Genomic DNA, 26,030 nt, shown 5'->3' on the forward strand with positions numbered 1-26,030 from the left:
GCTTTATACAAGAGATGTCAAACTTAGTCCAGATTTCCAACTATGTATGCCAAAGTCTAGAATTAAGAGCCTGCAGGTGAAACAAAATGCTGCAGCTATGCTTTTAATGAAGAAAGTTTGATCACATTACTCCGATTTCGGATGATGTTTTTTTTAAGGTTATGTTGGTTTTATAAAAAAATGATGCATGGACATGCCCCCCAATACCTTTCAGATTTAATATTCTCCACATTTCAGCTCGGAGCCTTGGCCCAGAAAATGCTAGTCTACTAGTGATCCCAAGAGCCAAGAAGAAATCAGCAGGATTTTAGAGCTTTCTCCACTCAGGCACTGGTGCTGTGGAATGCTCTGCCCCCTGAGAATCAATCTAAAACCTCATTGGAACTGTTTAAAGCTTTTCTAAACACAGCACATTTATTCTCGAACAATGGGGAAAAAGTTTTTCATGTTTGCCATTGACTGAGGTAACTAGTTTATTATAACGATTGAATGAATGCAGCTTTACACCTGGACCAACAACCACACTATATATACTCCACACCAGACATGGGGACTTGAGACTTAGTGACTTGGACTCGAGTCGACTCGAGTCGCTGTTTTTATGACTTGTGACTTGACTTGGACTTGGCAATCTAAGACTCGGGACTTGACTTGTGACTTGACTTGCCCAAGAAAAAAATACTTGGGACTTACTTGGGACTTGAAGGTGAAGACTTGAGACTTACTTGAGACTTGCACATGTGTGACTTGGTCCCATGTCTGCTCCACACTGCCCTCTTCTGGCACCAGTCCATTCCTTAATGTTGTTGGCCCAGTTCTTTTCAGGTCTTCCTCTCTTCCTGCCCCCTTGGACTGTGCCCTGGAGAATTATCTTGGCCAGTCCTGATGATCTTGTGTACGTGACCATACCACTCAAGTTTACGTCTGCATACGGTTGACAACAGTTCTTTGTAGGGTCCAAAGTGCCCTCTGATGTTTGGCACACGAGCAAAGTAGCTAATGCCTAGTAGTTTCCTGTAGCATCACATCTCCAGGGCCTGGATTTTCTTTTCAAGTTTTACTGTGAGAGTCTATTCCTCAGAAGCACTAGACTCGCATGTGGGACTGGTTACACTGCTGTTGGAACAGTTAGTTGTCAGTGAGAAAAGTTTGTTAGTTACTTCGGCCGCTTTACATGCATTTTACATCACCCTCGTTAACTTACTTTGTTAGCATATGACAAATGCAAGCAAAGGTGGCGTTTCGTAACTATAGTAACTAAAGTAAAACTTATAGATAGACAGGATGTGCAGTTTGAGATCCAGGTGTATCTGGTTTGTGAGGCTCATGATCTAGTTTCTATATGTTCCTCGCTAGGGACTCGGAACGGGTGGAAATGGCACCACTCGTTTCGTGAATTTGATGTGCAAGGTCACTTATTTGTATATCCTCTAGATACCCTTATCTCTCACAAATCTCAATATATTTCTATGCGTAGTTGGTACAGGGCTTCTGTCTTTCTCATAGATTGTCAACATTTTACATCAACCCTTAAAAGGTTATCAACATCTTTGGACACTTCGATGTCATGAATATGACTCTGTATATAACAATTGAGACCCTTCTCTACTGATTTAAAATTGTAGTTTTGCCTCATCATACATAACCCTTAAAACATGTCACGAGGAAATAAAATTTAAAATATGTCCAGGGAACAGCACAATCAAACTGACTTAACAACTTAACTTTATTCACACAATAACTTAATATTCAGTGCAAAATATTACACTTAAGACAAATTTAGTTTAAATGATTCAAAGCAAATTATTTTTGAGTAGAACTCATCTCATACAATGTCTTTTGGCACAGAGCTTCATGCCGCCATGGCAACAATGCAGTCAAATATTGCACTGACATGAGTGTGTAAACATGCAGCAGCACACAAAATAAACTTTTGACTACTGAAGAAATAGAAATAAAGTTTAGTTAGGAATAATAATTAAATTGAGGCTAGCCCATCATGCATTTGGGCTCACCATAAATGATTAAATGGTAAATGGATAGATTTCTATTGCCCTCTAACCAGTCACTGAAGACCTCCCAAAGCCCTTTACAATGTGCTTCACACTTACCCATTAACAAACACTCTCGCACACCGATAGCGGAGTCAGCCCTGCAAGGTGCCTTCCTGCTTATCGGGGCATTAGGGGTTCAGTGTCTTGCCAAAGGACACTTCCACATTTAACTCTAAAGAGCTGGGACTCGAATCTGTGACTTCTTGGTCCCAAGATGACCACTTTACCTCCTGAGCTACTGCCAAGAAGCCATTCAGAACGGATTTGGCCTTAAGGGGACAATATTTAGTATTTAGCATCTACTAAACTTGATTCATTGGGGAAAAAAAATAATAATTTGAATAACATCAATGTGCATTTTTTCAAATTCTCAAAGGTCAAAGTCATCTTGCTCCTAAGGGTACCACCAACAACCTTGTGGAAGGCTGGGCAAAAAATTGGGAAAATAGTGCAGTTCACTTTGAGTCTCCGTAGTGTATTTTCTTTTTTGTGCTTTGTAGCACTTGGTAGCACTACACTAGGGGCCTCTAACCTTTTTTGAGCAGAGAGCTAGTTTTCGTTACTAAGTGCAATGTTCACCCAGATTGATATGAACTTTTAAAATAATAAATTAGCTAGATGGTTAACTTTATAGCTAAAACGGTAACTTGATAGCTAAAAAGGTAAACTAGTAAAAAACTAAAAAAGAGCACAATAGCTAGCTAAAATAGTAAGAAAATAAAAGTAAAAAGCTAGTAAGAAAGCTAAAAAAAAAGCTAGCTAGCTCTTATCACTATGTTGTTTCTATTTTATTACCAGGTTAATTATTAAACTTAGGTTTAAATAGAGTCAGTCAACTAATACAAAAATAATATTACTAGAAAATCACAATGAACCAGCACTGGTGAGCTATATTCAGATCAGTTCCGCGGGTACCTCAACTGTCCTTAGGGGTTGAAGACCACTTCACTACACAATACAGCGACGTCTAGTGGTCAAACATTACAATTTCCCTTCAAAACCCTAACTGATATTCAAAAATATTATAGTGACTAAACTAGAATTACAACAACAACAAAAACAACAAAGTATAGCAAATTATTTGATTTTACCTACCCAACTTGAAAAGAAAGAGGAGAAAAATATATAATAAATATTGATGAACAACATTTCAGCATTTTGCTACACTACGAGTCCTGAGGTGATTTGAATCCACATTAGTAAACATTTCTTTTTTTCTAAATTGCGGCAGAACAAATATTTACCTGTGAGCTTAAAAAAACGTATAACATATTCGGCCTTAAATTAAACATTTAAAGAAACATTTTAGTCATGTACAGTACCCAAATATGTGGGAGCAGTCCTCACAAGGAGCTTGGTTCATAAACGTCAATGCATTTGCTCAAGATGTTTTGTAAAACAAATAAATATCACTTTTTGTTAAAGGTGCATTGCAAACTAGTAAATTATAAACATTCGGCCTGCGGGCTGGATCCAGCTGATTGGATGATTTATTCTGAGTACGTATTTTCTGTAAGACACAGTTTTTTTCATAGTTGTTTTTATATAATTAGGTTTTAAAGTTTTATTACTAGTACTGTATTTCACTTGACATGTTAAACGCCAACAAGTGCTCTCGGCCTCTGTTGGCGAGAGCCCTGGACATTTTTGGAAACGAAAAGAGGAAGCGGCTTATCGCCTCAGGGGAGTTGTTTACCGTTAAAAGTGTCACCGGGAATGAACATTTGATTGTACTATTTAGTCATTTGGGGTGGAGCTGATAGTTTGGTAAGAATAATATTTATGCTACAGTTAAACAGCTACAGTTTCTTTGTAAATAAGGCAGACGCAGTTGTTTCAGATTAGTTGGCCAAATGACTACTGCCATCTTTTGAAATGGTGATCTTTTTGGAGAGGACAAATGTATTTCATACTGCGGTCAACATTAATGGCGGGCCAGATATTATTATTTTATGACAGAGGCCGCCGGCCAGTAAAAATGTTATCACGGGCAAATTACTAGCCCCCGGGCCAGACTTTGGACATGTCTGATCTAAAGTTTTTAGAATTAGTTTTTGCACAAAGTAGCATATGCTTTTTTTTCTAGCTTTTGTGACTGTGCTATGTTTTTCTTTTAATTTCTGGTCACGATGACTCAGGAGGTAATATGGAAAATTAATTTTGTTCCATCTTTTACTATGTTTTCAACCTGATTGACAACTATTTTTGCAAAAACCCAAATGCACTTAAAATGAGGAAGAATGATCTGCCAGTGGAACAAACGTTTTTTTTTTTGTTCTATTTTTTTAACCACATTTTGTTTTTGGTGGTTAGAATAATGATTAAACCAGCAAAATTTTGTGCAATATTTTTACTGGGTTGGATATTTTTTATATGGATTCATAAATGGCTTATTGATTAAACAAATTAGGAAATAAATGCAGTGTGCTACCTGATGAGCTGTATATAAAAAGAAAATGAAAAAGTTATCTTCTGCTAATTAATGATACGGCTAACTACTGATCACTGGTATATATGAAAGATACTAAGCAATTCCCTGCGGCACACTAAACAAGCTCTCACTACAGTGCCCAGGCAAACTGGTCGAAAACCCACTGGTCGAAGATATGCACGTACCTGTAACGTTAGTCCGTGTTCTGCGTTTTAGATTTTTTTTAAATTATCTTCCCCACTGGATAGGAATAAATATGTTATGTTTAGGAAACATCCCTTGTCATCCGTGATTATAATACGTAGGATAGGTTACGAATAAATGATAAAGAAAAATACTGAAAAACAAAGCTAAAAATTTGGAGTTAACATGATCCAGTCCGCCTAAGAACAGAAAGTCTGGATCCACCCCAGAGGCAAACTGAGTTTTACATCCTGGCCGAAGGTATTTTTTTTCTACATTATGTATAATCCACCAAAACCAAGATAAGTAATCAGAGTCATGCTATTTTAACTGCAACTGTGCCTATTATGCTTGAATTTTCATTTCATTTGGAAGTTTTGGGCTGTTGGATGGCTGCAATGACACTAGACTCAGTGTTTTTTAACCAATGTGAACACCAGCGTGCCGCGGCACAGTAATCAATTGACGTTGTGCACCATGGGAAATTATCCAGTTTGTGTGCCTGTGTGGTCTAGCGAAAAGCTATCATTTGGATTTAATTTTACCGGAGATGGAACAGGATTTTTTTTCAATGAAAGAAATGTGCTGCACTATAGGCCAGAGGGAGCAGTTGTCATTTAAACAAATTAAAAACTCAGCAATGCACCTTTAACCTTATCATTTTTGTGTTTGTGTAGAAATAAATGTGGAAATATATAAATACCGACAAAGATATACATGAATGAACGCATAAATAAGTCTCGTTACACCTAAATATATCACTTAAATTATATTTATCCTTTCATGCATTTTTTCATTTATTTATTTATTTATATATTACTTTTTTATGTGTTTTGTCTTGTATACTGTTGTGTATTTTGTCTTTTATTTGGTTATGTAATTTGTCACGTATTTTTCAAATAATTTGTCACAAAAATGTTATTCTAATGAGGGCGCAGGTCGAACTGGCCGAGTTTCTCCGCTGGTTGATTAACGAGTGCACTGTCACCTGCAACACCTTGACCACCAATAGGTGAAAAGCCGCTTCATTTAAATAACATTTGGTTGTGACAAAACAAACGACAAAATACATCCATCCATCTATTATTTGCACTGCTTAACCTCAGTAGTGTAGCGGGGGTTCTGGAGCCCATCCCAGTCATCTTCGAGCAGTGGGCAGGGTATACCCTGAACTGTGCCAGTCGCAGGGCACACTCACTCGCTCATTCACACCTAGGGAGAGTTTGGACCAGCCAACTACCGGATGCATGTTTTTTGGAATGTGGGAGGAAACCGGAGTGCCCAGAGAAAACCCACGCAAGCACGGGGAGAACATGCAAACTCCACACAGGAAGGCTGGTAGCTGGATTTGAACCCATGACCTCCGAACTGTAACGCAGACGTGCTAACCACTCATCTGCAATGTCACCCCGACAAAATACATGACAAAATAAATTATTATACACAGGACCAAATATGCGACAAAATCCAGGACAAGGTAAATGAGAAATAATGATAAACCCTGAAAGAATTGCATTTATGTCATATATTAGTGATTTTCGTGATTTATTTATGTGTTATTTTATTTATATATTACACATACTTTTCAGTATTTATTTATTTATACATTTATTTCTCCTAACGACAGGGTTGTTCCTCTATATACTACCTGCCAGAGCAAATCAGGCTTTCTCATTCTACAAATTATGCTGTGAACAATTACTGGTCCTTGTAGAAAGTCAGCCTGAAGAAAATTGGCCAATACAAAAATGAACATAAGTACATTATACATTAATGGTAAGAATGTCTTTATCAAAATTTCAATTGTTCTTCGGAATGTAAAAATTCCCTTGCTGTCCTTGCTCATGTTACTTTCAGCGTTTCTTTGAATCCTTTTATCAGCTTCTTGCTAAAGTGAATTAATGTCAAATTGGAGGCCTGGAAAACCCACCCTCCATTAAAACTTCTCTATTTGGCGCCATTATAGGGACAGTGTGTATTATTTACCGTCTCCTTTTGGTAAAAAACTTCTTTCAATAAAATACTAACAAAACAGTGATTTAGGTAAGAAGCAAAATTACAGTAACTATCGTACAAACATGCACATGTTGAGGAATTTGTATTAATTTTACATAACATGACGCTCACCTAAAGGGAGCAAACATAATTATCTGCCACCTTGCTCCTACAAAAAAAAAACACTCGGCCAAAAGCTTGGCAAAAAATTGGAAGAAAAAGTGTGGTTTGGTAGTTTGGAATGTTTTTTGTGCTTTATACCACTTTTTGGTCCTACAACACAATACAATGACATCTAGTGGTCAAATAATACACACTGTTACTTCAAGCTCTTCAGTTTAAGAGCAAGACATATCTAGTTCCTGGAATTCTCTTAAACCATAAACCTTATAAACAAATGAGTCTTAACAGAAAAAACATAGTTAACCCTTGGATGCATAAATGTGGTAAAAATGACCCCATTGGTTGCTATTCTTAAAACTGAAAAATGTAAATAAAAAGTAACAAACAAACAAGTCAAAACTGAAACGACCCTTTTTATTACAACAAAATATATAATCTCTAACCAAAATGAAAGAAAGGTCATTCTTAAATTGCAAAAATGCATTGATTTATAACCCCTCTCATGGAAGAGTGTATGAACTGCTAGGTCATTGTAGAGGACTACACAGCCACAAATTAACTTTCCCCAATCCGTTTCCAACCAAAAACTCTGCCGAAACAAGCAGGAACCGCAAAAGGTTACAAACCAACGTACCAATGCACACCAGTGCTCACGGACAGATATTTTTGTCACTTATAGGAAGTGGTCACACTCCCCAGCAGTGTAATAAAGATTTAAAACGCCAAATTGTTCATTTGTAATCGAAAGATTACAAAAAGAATTGTTTCGTTGCGTGTCCTCATGAAATTTCCCATTCATCAATTAGTCAAAAGCATCAACAGAAAGCTTTGTCCGGTCACAGGACACCTCTCTGATGACCGGTGACATCATCGGCGTTTCAAATTTTGACAAGTTATTTTGTTACTTTTATTCACATAAGGTCATTTTTGACACCACTTTTGCATCCAAGAGTTAATGAGGAGCACATTCTGCAGGGACATAAGTTTAACTCCTCAGAATCCTATTAAGTTCCTCTTCTTTCTTTAGTCTGCCAGGTTAATGTGAATCTGTGTTCAAAAGTAGTATAGTTCGTTTATTTTCTTGAGAATGTGTTATCCTTCGGTATTCCAAATGCATTTAAAGCAAAGGGTTGAAAAAACCCTTAACAGCCTGGTCGTTGGGGTACCACTGAGATTGCAACTCTGGACTGTACTTTCCAATGCTGACGGCTCCTTGCCTGAATTTTGGTTGTGGCAAAGTTGGCACCAGTCCATTCCTCGATCTCGTCGGCCCATTTTTTTGGTCTTTCACTCCTTTGGCCCCCTTGGACTGTGCCCTGGAGAATGATCTTGGCCAGTCAAGATGACTTATTACAAAAACTGGTTCACTCTTCCTCTTGTTTTCTCTGCCTGATGTTGTAAATCGATGTGAGATCAAATTTTTTTGGGGACTTTTTCTGGATTAGCTGCCATCTTCTAAATCTCATGATAGAAGAATGAAAGGAAAGCATATTCCTGTTTCCTGTCAATTCACGTCCAATGGTCACTTCATGCTTTATTATGTGAGCAAGAAAATTCTCGTTTACAAGTTTGATTTAATGATCTCTTCACTGGACAAAGAAGTGATCATGTCCTTATACAGTCATACCTCTATATACGAGCAACTATAGACACGCTAATTTTAATAGAAATAGTTTGGAACAAAAATCTTGCCTGACATACGAGGGAAAATCCAAGTTGCGAGACCGTTTACTGCTCAAAACTGCTCACCGCCACGATCAGCGCGTCCCAGTTAGCACATCACTAACTAGCATCGGACACTTGATCCTAAGGACTTGGTTACACATATTTTGCACTATGTTTTCGTCATATTATGTCTCCTTTTTTTCTCTTTGCGACCCTAGCCATGAGTTCTGGGAAAGAAAAAGTTAAGCTATTTTTCGAGAAAAAAGGAAAATGATGTGAATTGAAACAAAGGAGGAAATAATAGACAAAATTGAGCGTGGTCTTTGTGTGAGGGACCTAGCTGAGCAGTACTATCGGCCAACACCTACTATTTGCACGCTATTACAACAGGGAGATGTCATCAAGGCTTACAAAAATGACTAGGGGTGTGACTGTTTTTTTCAAAATTGCGACGCACTTTTCATGACAAAATGGAGAGACTTGTTTCATTGTGGGTACGCAAAAAGGAGCTAGACCGAGATACCGTCACAGAGAGCAGAAGTTGCTGTCTATCTACAAGGATCTACAACTTAAGGAGTCATCGTTTGAGAAATTCAAGAATAGGACTGTCATACACTCTGGTACGGCAAGGGGAAACAGCGAGTGCAGATAACAAAGCCGCAGAAGAGTTTATGCAGCGCTTCGCTTTATACAAACAAAATAAAATAAAAAGTAAATGCTGTGAAAATGTAAAGTTACAGAAACTAATTTGAAGTTTACAGAAAGTGATCACGCATTAACAACAGTCTTTTGTGCCCCGTCAATCCTCCCGTGACCCTCCCTCCACTTCTCCCGCACCACGCATAGACCTCTGTTACCTTAGCAACCACCGACTTATTTCATGGTAAGTAATAATAAAAAAAACTCAAATTTTATGTTGTTACTGTCATCTTATCTATTTGATAATTTTAATGGCTATTTGAATGTGTTTTTGGTGATCTAGAAGATGTTTTTATAGCTATTTAATGTTAACTCGGAAGCTTTTGGGAGACTGGGTACAGATTAATACATTTTTAATTACGATAAATTCTGGACTACAGTGCACACTTGATTAAAAGACGCAGGCGCAAATTCGAGGATAAAATTTAAATTTTTGTCTTTGTACAAGCCCTACTGGACTTTAAGTTTAGAGGTATGGTGTATTGTTTGAGGTGTCCTTACAAAAAAGCTGAAAGTAAATATTTGTTTATAAAGTATGTGTTAACAATGCCCAACTGAGTTTAAAGAGCACTTATGTTTTTTTTTACCTCCACGCCTAAATGCTTTTAGCTTGGCTTTTGGAGAGCCTTTGTAAGGGAACTCACTGGGGTGGATTAGTTGTGGTGGATAGTGACCTATTCAACCAAGCCGTTTTTCTTTTACTCCTAATTTGACTAGCTAAGATGTTTTTGGAACATGTGAACTTTCAAGATCACGATTACAAAGGTGAACACATATTTATTATTGTGCAAGATGAAATCGAGAATGAGGGCTGCATCACACAGACCTGTCTGTGATTTTGTAATGGTTGCGGTAAATTGCATTCGCTTGCAAATGTTCCTCGTGGATTAGAAGAAGCTCCAGTGACCTGATGTCAAAGCCAATGAAAAGTGTAAAGTTTTTGATAGAAACTTCCACTGCTGTTCAATTCAGATGTCTGAATTGAGGACTTGATTTGTGGTTGCAAAAGTCGAAATATTATGAGTATGTTGTAAATACTGAATACAGTACCTATTGTTTTGCTCCTAATATGTATTGTATGATTGTAAAAACATGGACTTATTTCTCTCAAAGAAATGTTTCCAGATGTCACCGCTCAGCTTTTCACACAGAAAGATATTACCAGTGTAGATTTGAAAAGTTGAAATTTGCACCCTATTTCAAGACACAGTGTTTAAGATGTAGGAAAAAAGTAGCTGCTTGTAGTCCAGGATTTATGGTATCTAATATTGATCAAATAATTTCTAACCCAACCAATTCAAGATTTGAGCATGATCCTGGAATTAATTACCATATTTTCAAGACCAAAGGGCGCATCGTCTTAAAAGTCACAGTGTCTGTAACTGGTTCTATTTCTGTATTTGACACATACACTGGGCGCACAGCCTGATAGGGTGCGAGTGCCGTCTGATGCGGCTCCTTACAACTAAACAGACGAGCATACAATTGTGCGTATTTAAAAATACAGCGAGAGCAAACCTGAGTTTGGCTGTGGTTTAAGTATCCATTACAAAGTAAAGGACAGTCTGTTTTTCAGCTTCCTCCTCTCGTAAACCATCGATTCATTAATCCTCAACTATCTCGCGGATGCTCGGTTTCCATATTCTTCCCCGTAGCCTAGATATCAACACATCATGCATTCAAAACGGAAAGCATTCAATGGGGGGAATGTGAGGTTTTGGATTTATTTAATATTTGGGAGGGCAACTCTGTTCAGCCTCAAATTGGGAGATACACTACGGCATAAGAATCCATGAGTACTTCCGCAAACAATGGTGCCATTACATTTGACGCCACGTGTCTTCTTCTGCGCAAGCAGGACACTTGTCGTATTCCCACCTGTCGCAGTTCCACTTGTCATGTTCACGCAGGAGATGCATAGAAGTCACAGGAGATTGCATACAAGTTGCAACTAGTTGGAAATCTCCCAAAAATCATATTTTACCCCAAATTGTTGTAAGTCTTAAGCATGATTCTGTTACCTGTGAGCTCCCAGTCTCGAGGTGGGCGCCCAATCTTAGGCAGGCTGCTCTACATCACACACAGTGCGCGCAGCTCAATTTAAAGGAAATCAGAAATGTTTACATGAGCCTTATGGTCCTGAAAATACGATAATTGATATCGGAAAAATTGCCTGTTACCCGAGTAATTTAAGATTTGAGCATGATGCTGAAACAAATTATGCTCGTATGTAGAGATAAGATTGTAATTTGTTTCTGTTGTTTTCAAGGCACCACACTTTTGGTTCACAGGAACCATTTACAAAGAGGAAGCACTTTGGCTGTAGTGTCGTGGCAGCAGCTGCCCATACTCAGCCTCCGAGGCATCGGATAAAGAGTTTGAGGAGCAAGCATAGCTTCCTTTGGAGCTGAGAGAGGCGTCCCGAAACGGCGATGGGGGTGTAAACACCGTCAGCTCCTCTGTTTCTCTGACCCGTTGTGCTATTTGCCCGTACATTTTCCCAGCGGAGGCATGGACGGAGTGCGGCGCATTGGCAACTTCCAGCTGGTTAAAGTTGTTGACCACAGAGTTGATTTGCTCTATGACTGAGATGCCTCCTACCGGGCCGCCCATCACACCGAGCTCACCAACGCCGACAATGCTGATGTCACCGACGGTGCACTCAGCAGGCAACGGTCTACCGTTGTCTCCGTCTAAGAACCATTGACGCTCAAGAGACGCCTCCACCGCTGCCTTGCTGCAATCGCCTGCTGAGAAAGGCTTAATGATGGCGGTCTGATTGGCTTCCGTTGTGTCTTTCTTCTTGACGTGAAAGGTCATCCTCTTCCAGATATTGGGCCTGCTTCCGTGATCGTTCTGCTCCCAGGTAGAAGTCTTCCCATTGGAGCTAGGAAGTGTAAAATCACAAATTCCAACCTTCAATGTTCTACTTCAGGGGTCTCAAACTCATTTTAGCTCAGAGGCGACATGGTAGAAAAACAACAGCCGGTGTTCATACTAAATGTCCGACCCTGTCGGGACCAGGCTTGTGGAGTAATGGAATACATGTAACGGTGTTACGGAGTAAGGTTACAAAAAATTGAATTGTATTTCGTTACATTTACAGAAAAGAAGAACATTAAATCACAGGTACATTCAGTTAAAATAAGGATTACTTTGCCGGATAACAATTTTAAAACTTTCATTTTTTTGAGGGTGAAAAATTCGGTAATCCGAGAGAGACTTCTGAAAAAGATCCCTCCTGAATGCCTCCCTAGGGAGGTGTTCCCGGCATGTCCCACCGGCAGGAGGCCCCAGGGGCGACCCAGAACACGCTGGGGAGACTTTATCTCTATGCTGGCCGAGGAATGACTCTGTATCCTGTCGGATGAGCTGGAGTAAGTGGCTGGGCTTAGAGAGGCCTGGGCTTCCCTGCCAAGGCTGTTACTTTTATATGGCCTAGATGACTTTCAATATCCCACCTTGTACTACATAACACTTTGAAATTTTAGTATAAATCAACCTCGGGCTGCTCTTGTAATTGAATCTAGTACCGTTTCAGGTTATAAACTACAGGTAAATATGCCTGGCTGCCCTTTGAGCTTTTATGTATTGATTCCTGTGTGGTCACTTGGAGAAGTGGCTCACTTTGCCATATCTTAATTAGAACTTTTCAGCAAATGTGCAAATCTTTTGTTTGCTTTCATGGCCTTAATCACTGTGTATTACAATCTCACATCTAGTAATTTAGGTGTTTTCATAATGACAGAGTAGAACAAGGTATAAATTGTAATGGGCATGCAAATATTCAAGAAATAGGGGGCCCATTAATCTAATTTTGCTAAGTGTTCCATGAAGGCTTGGACTGGCCCTGGTCAGATTACAGAATTTTGAAGACCTAGTCAAATAAAACTAAATAAAAATGAAATTTAAAAGTACTCAACAATTTTAAATAAATTTATCTATGCTTTCAAAGGCCTAAGACGGAGGGCTGGATATTTTTGGGAGGCTCACAAATAACTTACAGTATTTTCAGGACTATAAGGTGCAGCTAAAAATCCTAAATTGAAGGCAAATTTGAAGGTGCACTTTATAATCCGGTGTGCCCTATATACCAGAAAATACGATTGATAGAATATGAAATCAATAGTGACAATTAAAGCTTACGGTAACTGTTCTGCCTTTGATAAAATTATAAAATGGTCTTCCAGTGCCCTCTTGTGGTTAACATTTCAATTGTTTGTTGATAAAATTAATATTAGTGGTGAAATCAGATGACATATTTCATTTTATGTTCTACAATAATAATTATTTTTTTATGCAACCCTAGCCCTTAATGCATTTTAATTCCATTTGGCTAATAGTCCAGTGAGCCTTATGTATGAATAACATACCACAGAAAACTATTTTTGAGGGGTGTGCCTTATAGTGTGGGAAATCCGATATAATTCACGAATGTTAGATTTTATAATAGAACGATTATTGAATTGGTTTTGTCATCAAATTTTCTTCACTAAGATTTGATTTCATGTAGTGTTTATTAATTGTGTATTTGTGAATTTTAAATTGATTTCCACTCCAGTTTTTTGAAACTCATGCAGACGGTAGGGTGAAAAAGAGCATAAAACACTATTTTAAATGATGAGTTCATGATTTGGAAAAGTTCATAATTTTAATTCAAATTATTATATGAAAATGTTTACCCTATACTCGGTTTACCCGAGTATAGGAACTTCACTTTTAGATTTCCTATCTATTACAAAAAGGGGCCAAAGCTTCTTTCCTTTTTTGCAAAGACATACAGGTGCCATTTCTTTTTTAATTTTGCTTTTTCGTATTGCCTTAAAGACCCAGTGTGTAATATTTGATCAGTAGATGGCACTATATTGACTAACGCGGACAAAAAACAGTACCGAGAGCACAGCGTAGCAGCAAGATTAGAGACAAAAATGGCAGCAACTTCCAGGTATTGATTCTACTATGTCAAAACAATACAAATTTCCGACCTAGGATATTTTATGAAAAATAACATTGGTATGAGGCAGCACGGCGGCGCAGTGGTTAGCGCGTGTGTGGCACAGTTCTAAGGTCTTGGGAACCTCCTGTGTGGGTTCAAATCCAGCTACCGGACTTCCTGTGCGGAGTTTGTATGTTCTCCCCGTGCTTGCGTGGGTTTCCTCCGGGCACTCCGGTTTCCTCCCACATTCCAAAGACATGCATTTCAAGTGGATTGGCGGGTCCGAATTGTCCCTAGGTGTGAATGAGCGACCGAGTTGTCTGTCCCTGTGTGCCCTGCGATTGGCTGGCAACCAGTTCAGGGTGTCCCCTGCCCACTGCCCGATGATTACTGGGATGGGCTTTACTGGCACCCCCGCGACCCTACTAAGGATAAGCAATGCAGCTAATGAGATAATGAGAACATTGCTAAGCTAGTTAATGTATTTTTTTCCAAGTATTCAAATCAATCTTGTTGTTTTTTACTGGACAAAGGTTTTTGTACCACTAAGAGGCACTAAACATTACACACTGTCCCTTTGAACAGCACGTTCGTGAATTTTATTTCAAGTCAAGGGACATTGTCTTAAATTTAGTGCCGTCTACTGGTACAAAAAAATTAAAACTAAAAAAAAAAAACATTGAATTGAATACCAGGCAAATATACATTAATTATTATACCAATGTTATTTTTTAATCAAACAAAAACATAGGTTCAGAAATGATATGTGGGACCCCCACTTAAGTCGCCACAATGCTTTTCTGCTGTGTTTTGCCATTGGTTTTTGTTCATATTAGAAAACATAGCCATCTAGTGGTCAAATATTACACAAAACGGCTTTAGATCGGTTTCCTCATTGTTGTCTGGTTGATCAATAGTAGACAGCAAATAAAGCCACAGTGAATGCTTCACCAGTTGCGTCTGGATTAGATGACACCCTGTGGACATACTTAAGACTGCAGGTCATTGTTCGACGCAATGCAGCTCATTTTTTTCTTGCGCTTCTCTCAGCATTGTCTTGCGGGTCACACAAAATTATATGGCTGGCTACGTTTTGCCCACGGGCCATCCTGAGTTTGCCACTTGTGTTCTACTTAATGGTGTCCCTAATTCCCTGTCTCTTTTTGATTCAATGTCATCGTAAAATCAGCTGTGTTTTCCATCATCTTTCTTCGAAACAAAAAACCTTGGGCATATTCCCAAAAGAAGAAGCGAAATGAGGTCGCGCTCTGTTCAGGGACGTATCCCTCCAGGCTACCTCCCGTTTCAATGCTTGCCAGTTCAGGGTTGGACTAGGTACCGTAATTCATGACATATTTGGAAGTATGTAGGTTATGTATAGGAGGGGGGAGTATGCTCCTTACCTTCGTGATGATGAGTATACTGCCATAAGCAAAAAATAAAACTGCAAATATCCGACTTCAGAGCGCATGCTCAAATTTAGGAACGAAACTCACTTTTCCCTTTGTACAAGCCAGGGATGATTTTAGCTTCAGAGCGCTCAGAGTGACTGGTTTAAAAAAGATTACTTAAAGTGATTTAGGAACATTCAACACTTTTCAGGAGTGTCACTTGACATTAGTGAACCTCACATTACACTTTCTGGTTAGCAGAAACACGATTACTATGATTCAATAGATTAGAATCCGGACTTTGAATTGGCCACTCCAGAACCTTCAGTCAGTGGTGGACTTGTTGGCGTGTTTCAGATTGTTGTCCTGTTGCATGATCCAAGAGCGCTTAAGTTTGAGATCACGGCAAATGGCTGGATGTTCTCCTTCAGGATCCTTTGTTAAACACCAGAATTCCGTTAACCACAGCAAGTTTTCCTGGTCCTGAGGCAGCAAAGAAACCCCAGATAATCACATTGGCACCGCCATACTTAATTGTCGGGATCACATTATTTTTGTCAAAGGCTGTGCAATTTAAACCCCAGGTGTAACGGACTACACACTTTCCAAAAAGTTCACTTTTCGACTCATCAGTCCACAGAATGTCTCTCCAAAAGTATTGAGGATAACCAAGATGCTTTTTGGCAAATGTGAGACGACTATTTGTTTTCTTTTGTGACAGCAGAGATTTTTTTCCACTTTCGTCAAACCATTTGACAAAATGAAAATGGCGCCAACTGTAAAGCATGTTGGTGGCAGTGTCTGGGGCTGCTCTGCTGCCTTAGGCCCAAGACAATGCGCTGTGGTTGATAGAATAATGATTTCTGTTTTTTATCAGAACATACTGAAGAATGTCCAGCCATCAGTTCGTGCCCTCAGTCTCAAGCGCTTTTGGAACACAGGACAACAATCTGAAACACAAACTGAAATGTTGTAGTGTGACCTTAAACGGACTGTTGATACTAGAAAACACTCCGATATGACAGATTTAAAGCAAATTTGCAAACAAAAGTGGGCCAAATTTTATGCACAGCATTTTGAAAGACTCATTACCAATTATCGTAAAAGTTTGATTTCTGTTATCGATGCAAAAGGTGGGCCAACTCGCTATTAGGTTCAGGACGTAATTACTGTTTCTCATAGAGCCAGCTAAGTTTTAATTTGTTTTTGTGCCGCAATTAATGGAATCAACATTTCAAAAGCGCCCTTCGTATGTCCTTGGGTTTTTGCTGAGTGATATTAAAATTTGTTTGATGAAACCTTTGTGAGTGATAAATATGCATAAACACACAATTCAGGATAGGGGGCAAATATTTTTTCACGGTACTGTGGCTGTAAATATAGAGATTCAGTATGGTGCGTTGAGTATACTTTTGCTTTAAAAACGCTTTACATTAAGCTTGTGTGGGTGTGCATTGGGGATGCCAGCATGAATTGGCCACCTGCTACGCTTACCTTACAGTTTCTTGCCCAGACGACCGCCGCCTAAACAGGTTGGCCATGCTGCTCGATGGTTTACCATCCTTGGAGGCTTTCTTGGCGTTGCCAACATGCATCCGCACCACCGTGGATGTGGTGAAGGCACTGCGCACATTTTTTTCCGGCTTGGCCAGCATGATGTACACCTGAGAATGCAAAGTGTAAGACTGGAATTTGCGTCGATAATTGAGGGAGGTTATCATGTTAGGGACTTACACACACCCTACCACCAGATTTTTTTCTGATTTGGACATTCCATTGTTTAGTGAACCCATGTTTGTTTGCCACCTTCTTTTGTTATTAGATGCAATCCCTTGTTTTGAGCACCCCTGCTCCAATTTCCTCCTCCCCCAAACGGGTCGCTCACCCTCAAAACCTGACAGTTCCAGTTGCACTGACCTTAGGCACAAACATGCAGCAGAGCGCCACAGTTGCGCTGAGGCTGACGCTGAAGCACATGGTGATAATCTTGTAGTTGGAGCCAAAGTAGATAGGCACAAAGGCTAGCCAAATGATGCAGGTGGTATACATGGTGAATGCGATGTACTTGGCCTCGTTGAAGTTGGCCGGAACATTACGAGTCTGCAACAAGCAAAGGAGAAATCATATAGGACAGGGAGATGATATTCGTATTTACAGTGGAGGGATGTTAAATTGATTTTCATCGAGGGCCACGGCAGCTTAATGCAGTGGTGGGCTGTCGAGTCCCGCAAGCCCTTCTCTACTGGCCTAAAACATATCTGATACACAGTATATGATGTTATAACCTTATTCCGTATCGTCCATGAATACTTATTAAATAATTCTAAAGTCCCTTGTCAGCTTCCTTTCATTGCTTTCTCCCTGGTTGCGTTGATTCTAGATGTGTGCTCTCATATTTAAGCATTCACCCAATCACATTTTAGCCATAACATGTTGCCAGGGTCAGTATTCTGCCCTGGAAAGATTCATAAGGCAGTGAGATATTATATCAGAGTTTGACCAAAGTGGTTGGTTTAGCCAATCAGATTCCAAGTTGGCGAGCCAGCGCCTGCTAACAGGCCTTGGGAAGCGTCAGAGGTTTAACAAACTATTATTGGATAAGAGGTGGATACAGAAGTTTCACAACGAAAATATGAAAAAAGTCTTCATGTCTTTTGCTTCTGTCGAACGGACATTTTTATCCCTAAATCATGTCGTGGAATTTTGTAAGCATGTTTTACCCTTAATGCTCTTTTGTTACTTTCTTTTATGCGATTATATCTACTTTTTGTATCGCTCAAAGTATAAAAGAAGAAGAAAATAAAAATAAAATAATACAATGTTTTTTTTTTATTATCATTATTATTATATTCCCCTATTATCTTGTAATATGAACCTTTATATTTTTTTATATTCGTGAGGTATTTGTTATATGTAAATACACAGGAGATTACTGAGATAGAAGGGGTTGGGTTAAAAAAGCATATGCTTTTCATATTCCTTTTCGGATATGTTAACATTGTTTTTGCTATCTGACTTTTTGTTTTATTGTACTAATGATCAAAATGAAGTTTTTTTTATTCATTCATTCAGATTAAATGAAAACTTGTGCCAGAAGTATGTCAGGACAGGCTTGAATTTCAGAATAAGCTTTATGGCGGCAAAAGAATGTCTTGATGAAATCTAAATATGGTGAAATGACATCTGAGCCCTTTAGTGTTCCCTGTGGTGTTCCGCAGGGTTCAGTATTTGGCCCACTTCTTTTCAGCATTTACATGCTTCCATAAGGTGATATTATTTGCAAGTATAATATCAGTTTTCATTGCTACGCAGATGACCCTCAACTATATCTTCTGTTAGCGGAATCTGCCACAATCAACTTTGGAAATTTGGAGTCCTGCCTCACTGAGATAAAAGAATGGATGTCACTCAACTTCTTGCGCCTGAACTCTGAAAAGACCGAAATGCTAGTTATTGGTCCATTTAAATGCCGTGACTTGTTCTCAAAAACAGCTCTGAACATTGACAAATGTAATTTCACCCAGAGTGACTCAGTCAAAAATTTAGATGTCATATTTGACATTCAAACACACGTTAAGAATATTACAAGAACAGCTTTTATAATCTTCGCAACATTGCTAAAATGCACCCTATGCCGTCTCAGTCGGATGCGGAGATTATAATTCATGCGTTTGTTATCTCCCGTCTCGATTGCTGTAATGTACTACTCTCCGGTCTCCCAAAGTCCAAAATCAAGAGCCTTCAGCTGGTACAAAATGCTCCAGCGGGGCTTTTAACTAAGACAAGAAAGTTTGATCACATCACCACGATTTTAGCTAACCTGCATTGGCTCCCTGTTAGCTTAAGATGTGATTTTAAGGTTCTGTTAGTAGTATACAAAATCATGCATGGACTTGCATATCTTTGAGATTAAATTTCCCCCTATGTTCTCGTCTGGAGCCTTCGCTCTGAAAATGCTGGTCTACTAGTGATCCCAAGAGCCAAGAAGAGATCCGCAGGTTCGAGAGTGTTCTCCATTCGGGCCCCGGTGCTATGGAATGCTCTTCCCCCGAGATTCGATCTGCAACTTCAGTGGAAATGTTTAAATCTAATCTTAAAACACACTTCTATTCTATAGCATATGAATAACCTATATTTTATGTTGACAATATCTGTTCATCTGTGTATTATTTTTCCTCATGCAGGTTTTATATCAGGTGATGGTGTCATAATAGTCTGTGGTTTGCAATAATCTGTGGTCTGTGCAGCCCTTGACTTGACTTGATTTAAATGCATGAATAATCTGTATGACAGACTGATTAATATCAGTGTTTGAAATAACTACTGCCCGGACGCCCGGGGCGTGCATCTTTTATGTCGGGCATACAACTTACAAAACGTCACTGCCCGGGTGGCCGACAACTTTTTCAAGCAAAAAAAAATTAAAGTTATTTTTTTGTTTTTGTTTTTTTCAAATCAAACGTTTGCTTTATTCCGATTTCAAAATCTTCGTTCGGTTTGGAAATTTTGGAATTTCGGTTCGTTTACAATAGGCTCTATGCAAGAGAGACGATGACGTATTTTAGGAAAAATCTCAGGATAGTTTGAAGTTTCCGGTCAGCGCTGGTCTCAATGTTATGCTAGCAACAAACCCGCCAAAGCCGAATAAGGTTTTGTTTTTGGACATTATTTGTAATTAATTTAAACTCTTCTTATGCCCTTTTAAGGTCAGACTGACTTGTAAACGCACAAATGTTTGTTTTCAAAAACAGAGAGACAGTTCAACCAGCCACCTCTGCTGTGTACCTCAATGTAAAGCATTGGCTACTTGTAATTTGGTCCTAAGCTTCCATACGTTTCCCCAAAACTCTGAATTACGAAAACGGCGGGTCATCAATAATCGAAGAGACGACATAATTGTTAAAAGTAGCTCTCGAGTGTGTAGCCGACATTGTCAAAGCTTGGAACTGATAGCTAACGCCCACAGATGTGTATAGATATTTGACTCCAGATAACTTACCTGCAATATGCTTTAGTGTTGAATTTTGTGTTATGTTTTTGCGTTCTTTAAATTACATACATGGCTCCCATTGCAGCTCGTTGACTTTTTCTTTAATGAGAGTATTGCATTGAAAATTGTACCATGTCAACTTATTTGCACATTGAAAGGTTTTTGACAAATGTGAGTACAAGAAAAAATAATCAACTTTTTGTTTTATACAATGCAACACAGAATGGTCTCTGTGAATGCGCTGCACAAGAATGTCTTCATTGGCAAAGATAACTAAGTCACACCATTCAAGTACCGGAATCAGCAACTGCCCCTGGACCAGCCAATAATGCCAATGACTTTCTTTCAGTTTATGTACACCATGATCAATTTTGAGGTACTTGCAATCTATGTAACTTTGTATATTTGGGCATTTAATTTCAACGGGCCCAAATGTTGGTCGCTCGATAGGGTCATATACCAGACCATCAGGTGATGCACCCAACCACGGTGCATCTGGATGAACCACTAGCCCACACGTGGTTAACTTCGCATTTTTAAAAACGGTATAATCCTTTAAGGCACTGATTCTATCTGCAGACCCCTCTTTATGTGTTCAGTTTGTCGTGTTCCTCGGATGAGTCTTTCTGCCAGGTTTTCTGCTTTGCTTGGAGCAACACGACTGACCTTCCTGAAATGTGACGCAGTCACTCTTGCTTTTTCAAGTCTGGTCTGTGGTGCTGCGCCGGACGCTTGGACAATTCTCCGGACATCATTTACTGTGATCTTCGGCAACTCCAACGAACAGGGTGTATAAGTTAACTTCGCCATGACGTTATTTCGCGCTTTGTTCATGCTGTTTACGAGAGACCGGAAATTACTAACCATCCTCACTCGAACGCAGAAGTAAGTAGTGCATGGAGACCATTTGCATAATCGGCAGCCAATCAGAAGCCTGCATCGAATAACTTAAAGCTTCCAAACTCTCCCGAGCGTTATAAGGCCGTGCATTTGCACATCATTTTCCAAAGTAGACACACAGAGAACACAAGAAAAATGGTTAAGTGGTTGCGTGAATAAAGATGAGTAAATGCAGGTACATACTGATGGCAGATGGAAAACAGCGATGTCATATACATGCAATGAATGTTATAAGTAGATTTATAAAAAAAACGTAATATTAAGGTGTCATTCTGTTATATATTCTGATTATCAATCCTTAATACAATGGTTTTTTTATGCGATTAGTCGTCTTATTGTGTTTGAAGTTGTGAACAATGGGGCAGGCAACGTTATGGCTGGGCAGAGTTTCAGAGTTGGCTGCCCTGGTGTCCGGTAACTTTTGGTCACAAGCTTCAGACACTGCTAATATAAATCTTATTGATGATAGAAAGGAGGATGTTAGGGTCTGACGCACCTCCATCCACCAGAGGGTGCCTAATCGGTTTGTAATTGGAACAAGCGTGTCCAATTACCCCACACCTGTCCGTAATTAGCCTGACCCTTCATAATGATTTTTTGGACAGTACTTGTTGTCGGGTCACTTTCATTTTCCACCTTTGTTTTCCACCATCACCTTTTTCAAGTTCGTCCTGCTTTCCGAGGTGTTTTTTGTTATTTGGTTGAGATAGTTTTGCTGTTGTTTACTTTGTCATGTGTTTTTGAGTAACTTGCCTATTCCTGCTTCATGCACTGGGGTCCACCCTAGTGAAGATGTATTTTGTGCTCAAATAAGAATGATTTTTCATTAGTAAAATGTATTTTTATTACTAAATAGTCTTGCATTTTTATGAGGTTATTATTGATGTTTTGTTTTTTTCATGTGTCACAGCTTTAGCTGCATTAAAGGATTTTTAGCCATAAAATAGTTATTAAGGGTTACATTTATTCAGACTGAGCACTGCTGAAGGCCACTGATAACTAAATATGAAACTCTTCTTTGACATTTTAGAATCATGTATTTCTCAATCTCACTCATCGGTATGGGAATAGTGGCTTGTAGTGGCGCTGAGCTTCGTGGATATTATAGTTGATAGGCATTGTGGGAAATGTAAGTTTTGGTCAAAGTACTCTTTTGACCCGTTTATTTTTAGTGGCTCAGACCTTTTAAGCTCTCGCAGAGATGACAATTGGCCTGCTGGGCATGAGTTTGATACATGTGACCAAGTGTGTACGTATGGAAACCTTAAAGGCGTAGAAAGTGCAGCTCAGGATAAGCAGGCCGTTGTAGCCCAATGGTGCCACCACCCCTAACATAGTAAGGTTGCAGATTAAGTGCACTTCACGTATGCTGGGGTAGTCGTGAATCACCTAGAGAGGACATTAAATAAACATCATGAAAAACTTTTAAACTCCTTTCGACTAAAAAAAAAATAATTAAAATCCACCTGCGGGGGCTCAATGACGAGCAGGGCCACTATGATGGCGAGCTGCAGCAGAATGAGCAAGAAAGCGATGACCAACTGAGCGCAGGCGGACATAAAGCGAGGTTTCTTGGTGCAGATCTTCTTCTTGCTGCCCGCCAGGATTCTAGCAATGCGGTTGGTCTGTTTTCAAAAATACATCAACTGCTTATTGAGCCCGGAGGACAAATATATAAATACATATTGATAACTGACTTCCTCCCTCCTACTACAACACACACCACAGCCAGCACTCAATATATTATTGGATTCATCCTTTGGCTTCCTCCTACAAATATTCCATACTTTCATAGAGCAACTGGAAAGTACCGTATTTTCCGGATTATAAGGTGCACAAAAAAAAAAAAAAAAGCAAAACGCATAACGCATAACACGGTGCACCTTTTACACCCGAAAATACAGTGCAAAAAATTGGAAATGCAGTCACAATTATTTATCCTGCTGACAGTAACTATTTTACCTTTGAGAAACATTTATAGTGTATTCGAGCATCCTTTTATGGTTAACATATTAAAAGAGAAGCGCAGAACTTTGGCGGCAGCTCAGACGCCAGCTTTCAAATGATCATTACAAATCTTCTTGTTCTTTCTGTCATGTCAAAATGGAGGCAGGTGTATTCGACAAAAGAAGGTATTTATCGACAAAAAACAGGTACAAAAAACGAAAACAAACCAAGTGTCAAATGTTGTTGCCATTTCTATGCCACTTCCATCCGGTCTTCTGTTATCATGTCAGGTTTTCTTTTTGTTTCAGGTCCACAGACTTTGGTAGTTGTTTTGAGCCCAGGTTTGTTTTTGCTTGTTGTTCCTGTTCTTTTAATTAATACCTGCCATGGTTGGGCACCTGCAGTCCGTCTACATCTCCAAAGATGGCAGTAGTACCCCATTTCCCACACCCTTGCACTTTTTACTCTCCCAAGGTGATTTCAACTAGACCAGGGGTGGCGAACAAGTTTGACACAAAGAGCCTACATTTTTAACCGTGAGAGTCAAAGAGCCACACCACGCACTGACCCACATTAGACGTAACCTACACAGATGATTGGCAGTCAGTTATGTGTCCGGAGCAGCATAAAAACAACAATTCTGTCAAATGAATTTCAAAATATTATTTATTATTTGTTATTAACTCTGATGGATTCAAGTGTGTTTTAAGAGGGGGAAAAATACTAAACATGAAACGAGGCAAAGCGCCACAGTATATAGAAAATATGATGAGGCAAAGAGCCGCATTCTTATGGGCCAAGAGCCACATGCGGCTCTAGAGCCGCGTGTTTGCCACCCCTGAACTAGACAATTAGCCACCTTTACAGTAAATACCCACTCCAAAACCTACCGCTCGTAACACCTTTTTTAGTTTCCTCTTTGTCCCAAGATAGTCCTCTCAGGCCATCCTTTTTTTTAAGGGTACACCCAAAATCTCCCCATCAAGATTGAAACCCCTGTCTAGTTCCCCTCTCAAAATCTCCTACTAAGCAGTTCCGGTCCCACACACCCTTCCCTCCAGTAAGGTTTTTTTGTTGCTGTAAAATAAATACTTCCCTGGTGGTGTTTCATCTCATCCCCTGTATTCTGTCCCTTTCTGTCACACATTTGGGTCTGTCTGACACCTTGTGACGGTACCATTCTTTGTTGAGAGTTAGTTATTCCACCCACATTTTTCTTTTATTCTAGGGTGAAAATGGTGAAAATACAACCCCCTAGCAAAATTGAATTACCAGTCTTGGGGAAGCCCTCACTCAGACATTTTATTCTGTAGAACAAACTCAAAAACATGAAACAATCTTAGGTCATTCAAAAGTGCAAAATATTGGCATTCAATAAGACTAAAATACATTAAAAAAAACATTGTAATGGTTGACAAATGTTACTTTTATAGAGTAAGTGCAGGGAAATAAATATGGAATCATTCCATTCTGAGGGAAATAATACGGGATCATGAAAAACGGACAAAGAAATAACAATCAAAACATATCACTAGTATTTAGTTGCATCACTTTTGGCTTTCACAGTTTTTGCTCTGTGGCATGATGCATTCTCATCTTGGAAAATGAGTTCATCACCTCCAAACATTTTTCCCATTAAAGGAATAAGAAAGCTGCCAAAAATGCCAATGTTAACTTGTACATTTATTGCAGATTTGACCACAGCCATTGACTTTACCTGACAATGCAGACGTATATCATAAAGGACTGTGGGATTGTTGATGTTTCCTTTAGGCATTCCTCTTTGTAAATCTCACCGGAATAGCACCAAACAAAAGTTCCAGCATCATCACCTTGTCTGATGCAAATTTGTGACTCATCACTGAAGATAACCTTCATCCAGTCATCCACAGTCCATAATTGCCTTTCCTTAGCCTGTTGCAGTCTTGTTCCTATGCTGTGTTTAATCTTTGATACAGCTGACTGTGAACAGCTCACCTCTTTGGCAAACATACGAGTAGAGTTACCTTCTTCAAAATGTTTGATGATCCTGTCTTTGGTCTCAAGAGACATCTCTCATGTTGGAGCCATGATTCTTGCCAATCCACTTAGTCCTGGAGCACTCCAAGGTGTGATAACTGCATTGTTTTTAACTGCTGATTAACAAAACAGACTTAATCTAAAGGCCCGGTCACACAGCTTTTTGCATCTGTATCGCGGGTAAAATTTTGCGATTTTTTTTTTGCCCGTGGTTTCCCGCAGTGGAAAATGTGCAAAATTGGCCGGCGACTGTTCCGCGTCCTTCCGGCGACTGTTCCGCGTCCTTATCGCTGGTAACCGCGGCTGCATCGCTGTGCCGCCCACGGTTACCCGTGGTCTAAAGTTTTGAGCAGCGCAAAACTTTTTCGCGCGGGCAACCGCGTGTGAATTTCCTCCCGCTTGTAAAGCACGGCTGTATCTGATCTGTGTCGCGATCTCAAAAGCGTCCAACAGCGTCTGCTTCACGGACAGAAATTTCTGGCCGTGTTTCAGCCTCGATACGCCCGGTAAAGGCTGCGTGACCGGGCCTTAAGCCAGGTGCCAAATAAAGGAAAGGAAATTGACTAGTTGTTACCTTATTTTCTACTCAAAATGCACTTATTCAATTTTTTTCCTCAGATTTGAATGAATCCACGTTTATTTCCCTGCACTTGCTATATAAGATTAACATTTACTGACCATTGCAATGCTTTTATCT

General features: G+C 39.4%; 1 protein-coding gene across 1 annotated transcript in view; it reads right to left on the reverse strand.

Moving 5' to 3' along the window:
- Positions 1-1,707: 1,707 nt before the first annotated feature.
- grm5a (glutamate receptor, metabotropic 5a) overlaps positions 1,708-26,030 on the reverse strand; it is a 59,045-nt gene continuing 34,722 nt past the window's right edge. Inside the window, exons 14-18 of the mRNA XM_088320714.1 lie at positions 22,834-22,992; positions 22,631-22,756; positions 17,395-17,577; positions 16,972-17,141; positions 1,708-12,037 (exon numbers count right to left, since the gene is read on the reverse strand). Of these exons, the coding sequence (XP_088176840.1) occupies positions 11,449-12,037; positions 16,972-17,141; positions 17,395-17,577; positions 22,631-22,756; positions 22,834-22,992 (1,227 nt within the window). The 3' untranslated portion in view covers positions 1,708-11,448. The remainder of the gene's footprint in view (positions 12,038-16,971; positions 17,142-17,394; positions 17,578-22,630; positions 22,757-22,833; positions 22,993-26,030) is intronic.

Source organism: Urocampus carinirostris, chromosome 17 (assembly GCF_059441175.1).
Source record: "Urocampus carinirostris isolate Australia breed hairy pipefish chromosome 17, RoL_Ucar_1.0, whole genome shotgun sequence".
In the NCBI taxonomy this organism is placed as follows: domain Eukaryota; kingdom Metazoa; phylum Chordata; class Actinopteri; order Syngnathiformes; family Syngnathidae; genus Urocampus; species Urocampus carinirostris.